This window comes from Solea senegalensis, linkage group LG14 (genome assembly GCF_019176455.1).
Source record: "Solea senegalensis isolate Sse05_10M linkage group LG14, IFAPA_SoseM_1, whole genome shotgun sequence".
Classification (NCBI taxonomy): Eukaryota; Metazoa; Chordata; class Actinopteri; order Pleuronectiformes; family Soleidae; genus Solea; species Solea senegalensis.
In genome coordinates this window covers 7929558-7939026 of record NC_058034.1, presented here as the reverse complement: position 1 = coordinate 7939026, position 9469 = coordinate 7929558, and the positions used below count along the sequence as shown (strand labels likewise).

General features: G+C 39.2%; 1 protein-coding gene across 2 annotated transcripts in view; it reads left to right on the top strand.

Annotated features, from left to right (window-relative positions):
- The first annotated feature begins 2554 nt into the window (after positions 1 to 2554).
- The window catches only part of slc44a5b (solute carrier family 44 member 5b), a 32453-nt gene continuing 25538 nt past the window's right edge, over positions 2555 to 9469 (top strand). Inside the window, exon 1 of one of the 2 annotated variants that reach the window (XM_044044426.1) lies at positions 2555 to 2824. In XM_044044426.1, the coding sequence (XP_043900361.1) occupies positions 2785 to 2824 (40 nt within the window). In that variant the 5' untranslated portion in view covers positions 2555 to 2784. The remainder of the gene's footprint in view (positions 2825 to 9469) is intronic. The other variant, XM_044044428.1, reaches the window with a different exon arrangement.

The window sequence follows — 9469 nt, the reverse complement described above, 5'->3', positions numbered from 1 at the left end:
ATGGTAAAATACAGTAAAATATGGTTTGAAAATTGCAATTTATGTGTCAGTTAAATATATAATACATGTTTGCAGGATTAATAATTTCCCCTATATACAGAAATGCGAGGCTCGGACTTTGTTGAAGGCTTTGTTTTCTTGAAACTAGAGCTGAAACAATTAATCAATTAATCGATTATTAACGAAACAATTTTGATAATCGATTAATCGGTTCAAAGTTTTTTCATGATTAAAACAAGATTTCTGATTGTTTAAGCTTCTTAAATGTGAGTATTTCCTTCATTTCTTTGCCCTGGATAACAAAGAACTCATTAAAAGTGAATCATTTTGGTTTGTGGACAAAACAAGACATTTGAGAACATCATCATTTCCAGGTTTGATGAAGACCCTTCAACATTTTTTAAGGTTTTCTGATATTTTATGGACCAAGCGATGAATCGATTGATCGAGAAAATAATCGACAGATTAATCAGTTATGAAAATAATCGTTAGTTGCAGCTCTACTATCATTGATTGAATAATCAAACTATCTGTATCCTGAATGAGTAGATCCCTCATCACTGTGAATTCAGAGTATTGGGTGACTGGCAGTTTGTGTGCTTTGATTAGAGGTGTCCTCAAGGTCTCAAATGAATCTCAAAACACACCTGCAGGGAGCACACACACCGACATGAGCGAGGCTGCATATGTGGAACAAAACCTTTTTTAATTAACTCCAACCTCCTATCCGCTGAAGTGCCAGACAGCTGTTTGCCTGTGCTGAGCCAGATGCATTACAAATGCAAAAGAACATGTTGTGTTTGTGTCTGTTTACAGTGCCAAAAGCAGTTTTGTTTTCCCTCATTACGGTGTCCCTGACTCAAACCATCTAAGCCTCTGGATGGTATTTACAAAAGACCCCAGTTCCATCCAATCACCCGGGGCCTTCTGTATCTTTACTACACATGTATGCAGTAATGCTTCTGCTGAACATCTTTGCTGAATCACATTTTTGCAGTGGAACTCAGAGTTTTCAATTTTTAGAGGTCAGCAGTAGCAATGATTGCAACCACAGCAAGGGTGCTGAAGAGTGGTTGTGTGAAGACCATCCTCTGTTTCTATCTAGCCTGTAATAAAACCACAGAAAATGAAATTACCCTTTGTTTCAGAGAGTGGAAAAATGCTGCAATCCAAAGCAGATATTGATCTTTGAACTGACATTCTGATTGAACTCCTTAATTACTCCCAAATAACTCCTTATTCAGTGACTGTAATATTCAAGTTCCTATGAACATAAACATTGTCGCCTGTACACTGAAGCGTATTAAACATCAAAGTGTTAAATAGCATCCATTCCATGAGTTTAGAGGGAATACTCTGCAATACCCTAGGAACTCCAGCTGAGGTCAGTGTTTATTCACGGCCTCTCTTGAGTGACACTTTCACTGTCATCTAAAATCACTATAGCTGCATTGCTAGCTGTTAGCACTGCTGATCTGCAGCTTGGAAAATCACTGCTTTTTCTGTACAGAAATATATCTGTATGGCAAGAGCGATGCTCTGATGTGATCCTGCAGTCACTGGTGTGAATCCTACAATGTTTTTTTCATCTGAAAAGCTGTGGGTTTGTGATTTAAAGGGACAGTTCAGTTTTTTTGAGGTAGGGGTGTATAAGGTACACAAAGACATTGTGTTGCGTGCAGTAGACGGGGTTCAGCACTCTGCACATTTGGACGGGGAGACGTCCAAATGTTCGATGTAAATGGGAACAGCAGAGAAAGACAAGAACATAAAGAAAAGAACATCTTTATGTTCATTAAAAGAAAAGAACATAAATTACATTATTATTACATAGATTATTACATTTTACCTCTTCCCAACATTTGAAATATATTCAGTGGTTTACCAGGCTGTTATCTACTAACACAAGTTCTGTTTTGTTGCACTTACACATGTAGAAATATGTTGAGAATGCCGCATGTAACGCACTGACTCTACATTACTACACAGTGTACCTCATGAAACAATTCTGTGATAATCAATATATTCTAAGATAATCATATAGTGATACATCACAATATCTGTCTCACTGAAGAAAACAAAATGTCTGTGAAAAGTTAAAAGTGCAGGATTTCTCTATTTATTCACAACATAGAGAACAAAGTGCATAAAGGATGGAGCATCTTTTAACATATCACTCTCCACCATTAACCTGCTGTAAACTCCCTCTTCTTCTGCCAGGTAACTTCTGCCCAAGATTCCCTCATTCATTTGTTCATTCATTCATTCATTTGAGCAGCGCCATCACAAGGACACATGAAGTGGTGACGCCTGGCGAGTGAAACAGGCAGCGACTGTTTACTTGAGAGCGCAATAATTTCTTCATTAAAATATCGATATTATCGTATTGCATGAGGAAGAACGACGATATATCACCAAATCGATATTTTTGACCCGCCCCTACTTTAGCAAAAACAACAATAAAAAACTGAACTATCCCTTTAAATCTCATCTTAACAAAGAGAAAGCGAGACAGTTTCCAGCAGCAGCAGCAACAATGGTGCACCGCGTCCCCTTTAAGACCGTTTCGGAATAATTAATGACGTCGAGCTGTAAACACGACTGACGCTCAGCTGCGTGGTCGAAGCATCCTCAGACCAGGAGCCAGAGACCTCTCAAGGTTCCAGTGTCAATCCCCGACAGAAGCACAGAAAGACACCGACGACACAGCCGCACTTCACAGCGACTCTCATATGCGGTCTCCAAAACCCAGACGACGGTGCTGCATCTGTCCTACCAAGTGCCATGGCTAGAAAGACGGACATCCCCCCCTCCTCGTACTATGGTGAGTCGGTTCGTCTTTGTTGTAAACGCGGAGATATTAACCCCCCACCCCCGTGACGCTGCATTTGTTTGTTTGTTTGTTTGTTTCTCACACTGAATCATGTTTGACCCCCTCGTCGTGATTTACGGGGACGTTAGCTAGCTTCCGCCAAGTAGCATTTGAAAGGTTATTTAACGGTTGTCATCAAATGCGCAGTACCGGTGGGGTGATGGTTTAAAGGGGTTATTAACGTTCGAATAGTTCATTAATCGAACGCATTTTGTGTTCTTATGCAGTCTTAAAGAATGAACCGTATTGCAACTGTTGAGCATTTCTGCCTTTATATCTGCCTTCTTTTGTTTACCTGCTGTATTCTCCACTTTCCTCCTCTACATGAGGTTGACACATAGTTCCAGCATTAAGCATTAATAACACCTCAAGAGCTGCAGATGACCGTGATCAATGAGTGATATGCCCGTTAATTATTTTCTTTCGTGATCGTTTGATGAGGTTGTACAAATGTGAGAAAACAATTTTTCTCACATTGAACTCTATCTCAACATGATGTCATGAAATTCCTTTGTTGTAACACCAGTCAGTCCACAAGGCAAAGATGCTCCAGTCTATCACAGCATCACACCAGACAAAGGCCTTGTTTGGATTGCCAGGGACAAAAACTCATCCAGATTTGATCCAGATTGCATTTTAATTATGTTTAGGGAAAAAAAACATAACAAAAATATAAATGTCATGAATCTAAATTTGACTCAAACCACAATTGGAGTTGATTTGAAATCTGGTTTATGCAGCTCAGTCTGAACACTGACTCCTCAAATCACATTACCAATTATGTTTTTGCGTCACTTTTATCGTGACACACAACAATGTCATAAAAACAGAAGTACAGCACCACACACAGTGAAGCCAGTCAGGACTAATGCGTGGAACACACGCACATCCATTTTTCCTGTGTATGTTATGTTTGAAATCCACATCACAAACGTGGGTGTGCCTACAATGTTTCCAAAGCAACCCATGCAGAAAAAAATAATCTGATTTGCCTGTAGTTTAAACATAGCCAGGGAGAAGCATCAGCTCCAGCACTGAGGAGATGACATGTTTGATTTTTTTTAGCATTTTTCCTCAAAACAGTGTTCAATTTATTTGCTGATGGTGAACCAGTTTTCAGGATAAGTTACTGCAGTGGTAACCGACCCTTTTCTCCAGGCACGTGTGGTTTTGGTTGTATAAATTGAGCGTGCTTTGCTAAAACAATAGCAGCATGAAACAATTAATGGTCACCCATTCCTTGTACCGGGGAGCTGAGATGGCCTTTGCATACCATAAAGCATGTACTTCTATTTTGTTTGCATTGCAACTTAAACTCCACATTTCAGGCTGGTTTGTCCATTCAAGCTGCTGTGGACACATAGTGGTGTGAGCCTCTGTAAACTAAGGCCCTTTCCTAAAATACATAATCAAATATTTATTCTAAGGCCACGACAATCCACATTTTAACCACACTTTAAATGTTTTACAAATATAATAATGAGTAGTATATTAACTTTATGCACATAAACTGTCCTAAGTGTTATGCACTGGAACAAAACGTTAACTCTTGATACTTAAAAATATATACATTTCTGTGGACATTGCAAAGAATTTGGTGATATTTTAGAAGCACACTGTTTGAGAACCTCTGACAGTTAACTGTCTGTCAACTGACTGAAATGCTACAACTAATCTTCTTAAGCCTCAGCAATGGCCCCATGCTGTGTAGTACATTTGTCACCAGGATCAAATATGCAGTAATGGCCGATTATCCTTACTTAATAGTTTTTTTAAGTGATGGGATAAGAAGTCTAATACCTTTGATTATTTACTTTTATTACTTCTTCTTTTGAACTGGCTCAGAGTGATCCACATCTTGGTTTACTCCTGTGATACATTTTTTGTGTTTTGCATTGTTCACCTGCTCATTATCGGTGTCTATTAATATCATCAAGTTCACTTTCCTCCTCTTCTTCTCCCCTTAATGATTATAATTGCAATCTTGTAATGTCATGTATACGACATTAGAAGAAAACATCTATAAACATGTTAGTCTGAATGAAATTGTACTGCATGTGCTCCATAGTTACCACCCTCTGGCTAAGACCCAGTAATAGTACCAGAAATCACCCGATACCATCAAGCTGAAAGTTGTGCTTGTATACTGGGACAAAGGCAGCTGTCCAGTTGAACATTGTAGTCTAGCTACACCTGTGCATGGAATCTGTTTCTGTGTGGCATGTTCGTTATATGGAGCTATTTCAATTTGGACAGACTTTCTATCCATTAACCTACCTCAGTAATCTTTTGGTTATCAAAGCTATGAAATCCCTTTTAACCAGGTGCTGTGAAGAAACAAAAAAGTCACAGACTGGTGATTGTCTTCAGACTGGCAGTTTTTTGGGATATGATGTCTATACTACTAACATATAACAGTATTTTGTTGTATATTTAATAATCTATGTTGCATGTGAGTTGTCCTTCAAATGACTGTGGGTTCAATTCCGAGCTCTGCTAAACTACCCTTTGCGACCCTTTGAGTGGCCAAGACTAGAAAAGTACAGACCATTCAACATATTTAGAAATGTAATTATTAGGCTAATGTGGGAAACACACTGTAATCTGTCTAACCTTAGGTGTAATATTTAAATCTGATATGTCAGATGTGTCAGTCACAAAGGCTTGATCAGTACAGTGGCCGTGTTGCCTGAGAGTTTCAAAGGTTTTGTCGAGTTTGCTCCTGGCAGCTTTTGATGGGGAAAGCTACTGTGTCTCTCAGTTATTCCCTCACACGCTGACCCCCTGTGTCACATCGATCTCATGACTCCAGCACTGCGCCAGTCAAAACTGCAACCTGTCAGCTATAGCTGTGTTTCCCTGCCCCCTGCAGACATGAAGCTCACCAGTGGGGCATTGAAACACTCCATGATCCAGCTGGTTCTTTACAGTATAACACAAACGTGACATTAGCAGATGGATAAAGTGTTGTAGGCAAACAGCTCAGGGAGGAGTGTGACACAGTATTTATACAGTATGTACAGTATGTGTGCCTAATTATACAATTAATATATTTCATCACCTTTTGCTTCAGCCCTTCTAATACTCAATCTCACAGAATATGGGAAGACAATTTAATTAAGGAACATCATTTTTGCCCTAATAGTGTCCAGTGTCTGAGCTAATGCAACATAGGACAGAGTTATCGTGCCCCCCTGTGTTTAGGTCAGCTGCTTTTTGCTATTGGCTCCCTGTTGTTTCTTTTCCATTAGATTGCTGGGCAGAAGAGCAAATTGGAGTATTTTGGTTGCCACAACTGAGCAAGAAGACCAATTGTACTGTAGGACCCCCTGCCAGGTAGTGTTGTAAACCTACATTGGCAGCTAAAGGCTTCACACCCAGCATTTGTTGAAATGCAGAGTAAATGTGCAATGCACAGAAGAAAATCACCCTTTTAGTTGCTGATAAGGCACTGTGAATCTCTGATTGTTTTTTTTAGTGATTCAGACCAAAGGGAGGTGGATGGCGCTGTCCAATCAATTATTTCCATGCCAGCTGGTTCAAAGACATCAGTAAGTCGAGATATAAAAAGGTTTCTTTTTAAACCACATTGCTATGACACATATATCAGTGTGTTACATAATTCAACATAAGAATAATAAGGGATTGATGATAGTGGACAAAAAATTACAAGATGCCATTCTCTTAAAGTAGTGGATAGCACTGTTGCCCTACGACAAAAAGACCAGGTGTGATGGCCTCTCTGTATGTCAGCTGGGATTAGCTCCAGCTCCATGCGGCCCTCATGTAAATGATGAAGTGGTAGACAATGAATAGATGAATATAATTGGGAAAACAGTGGAAGGAGTAGCAAAGACGAAAACAAAACAAAGAAACGTGAATCAAGTGATAGCAGGTAGACAGACAATCAGCCCTCTCATTGTTCACATCCACATGCTCTACATCCCTGATTGAAGTGCTTGAGGCTGGTATATTTTATAGTATTTCTAACTCTGTTGCAAGTGTTTTGTGGGCTTACACTTCTGCTGAAATGTTCAGTCTGTTAGAAATGTAGAAAAAAAAACCCTCATCATTCTCTGAAAGGTTTGTAACAATTTAGATATGAGATTCTTTCACTATAGAAAGTGGTGACTCAGGCCCACTGTTAATTATCAAATTTCTCGCATGGGTGGCTCTACCTATGCACTGCATTTTTATACAGAGTCAATACAGAGTCTTGACAGAAAGCAGAGCGTGTGTTTTAGAATCCAATGCTCAACGCCCCGTCCTTTGAAATGGCAGTCGAGGAGGGCTGTGGTTTTAAACGGCCGATTTGCACCTAAGACCACATGCTATTTATAAGTGTCACTGTCCTCTGCAAATATGCATTTAAAATGAAGAGCTGTGCTCACTCTTATCTTGTTGCACATTTTAATAGTGTGCATGGCATACGACTCTGTATTGTAGACTTGTGGTGTGTATATGCTCGTTATTTTTTTAACAAGGTTAGGTTCTTTTTCTATTGTATTATTCACAGTAGTGATAGGGTGGGTCTGTAAATTAATTCTGTGACTCACCTCTGCACAGACAAGCGATGGATACGTTGTGAAAATGGGATATTTAGTTGTAAAGATGCTTCGTACATGCAGCAAGGTATATTAAAACAGTCATCCCTAAAACAAAAGAGTCACACTTGTTTAATGTTATGAATGGTTGTACAAGCAGGGGCATTTAAAGCATTGGATTGCATTTGCTGTACTGAAATCCTGGCCAATTTCTAGTGGGATTACGGCATATTCTAGCGTATCACAGAGACTACTGCAATGTTGATGATTGGATTAGGACATCATCCTTCCTTGGGCATGAGTTTGAGTATGCGCAGGTAGACATTAGGGAAGTTTAAAGTTGAAGGTCTAAGCACACCGGTGCGACCTAAGAACAAAATGTAGTCGTGCAAAACATTTTTGGTTGCACTGTAGAGCCTTGGATATTGTGATTACTGCAGATAGTTGTATATGTTATCTTAATCTTTTTTCCCACCAAAAAGGAAAAGCTGTCATAGTAAAAAATAAGACTAAACACGTCCAGAGAGGAGTGGAACAAGGGGGAGAGAGTCAAATGGTTGCAAATCAGCTGCCAATTAGTGATCAGACTTTTAATTGAAAGTTTTGAACCTGCTTGTTAATTCCGCATCTCTTCAAAATAATGGATATTTAAATCACTTGACGGCCACAGAAAAACAGAGGTATGAAGAAAGACTTTATGTTTCAGACACGTGCATTTTAATTTTACTGTTTCTGCGGCTGCATTTCAAGCACTTAAAACAACGTAGTGTCTGCCTCAGCTCAACTTGGTGATGTCTACGTGGGTCTTATCTACATACAGTATATCACAGGATGTGAGCAAACCATCTGAAAACATAGGCTATTACTGTGGGGTGTCTGTACTGCATAATGAAGACCGACTGGAGCACATTTCTGGAAGACATGCACAAGATGTCTTAAGTTTGACACAACTCGTTTGCCTGAGAGAAAGAAGTTCCCACTTTATATATGGGGACCTACTATTTACAGTTCTGTTCGCAGTGCATGTCAGAAGAGCAGATTTGTACATAACATTCATGACCATGTTCACTGCCATTTCTGTCACAACTGATATTATTCGTGCTAGCAACAACAGCCATTTTCACGCAATTTTTATTTTGGGTTATGTAATATTTTAAACATACAAATACAACTTTAGTAAAAGTGTTAGTCCATCAGCTGGAGTGCAGGAGAAGACTGAGGGAACCCAGTCTGAGGAGAATAGGTCATCAAATTTGGCACCTATAATTAAACAATATGACTGTTATGACTACATACTGACAAACGGAAAAGGTTAATATTGCTAATCTCTGCCCTTTTTTAAATAGTACTATTATCAGCACTGAAAGTATCATTGTACATTAACATTGGTTTTCAGGCAGGTAACATAAAACAATTACACGGGACATCATGTTCAAATAACCCACACACAAATGGAAACGATAAAATAAACAACTTATTCAGACTAAAGACAAATCTCACTCCATTGCAACGTTAGAGTACTTTTATTGTGCTACCAAGCTTATTTGCTAATAGCATCACTTGCTGTTTTGTTAGTCGTTTCTCTTAGTCTTGGACTTGGAGTTTACCTGGTCAGTTCACAAAAACGTAACGTGTCAGAACGACTACATTAACATATGATTAAAATACAGTGAATAAAGAGTGCCATAATTGCATGCACTTACCTTTGATAAAATGGTCGCTGCAAAGACGTGTGCACTTTGATGGTCACCATTCCTGTGCTCCTTCCCCAGGGTCAGAGACGTGTCTAATGGCATTGATAAACAATCTCTGTCATGGATTTTTCTGTAATGGATGGGTCCTGTAAAAGCACAACCCAGTTTTGTCTGCTCATTGATTAGTGCCCCAACGTAGCAATAAATGTGCTGCATTTTGATAAAAAGAAAAACATTGAGTATCTTGATTGTGAATGCTGTACAAGGAAACCGTGTTTTGCCCTCCAGAAGGCACTCCTAAAGGAATGTGGCGTCCCGTGAAAACTATCAATACAACACAAAACCAGATCAGTCAGAAA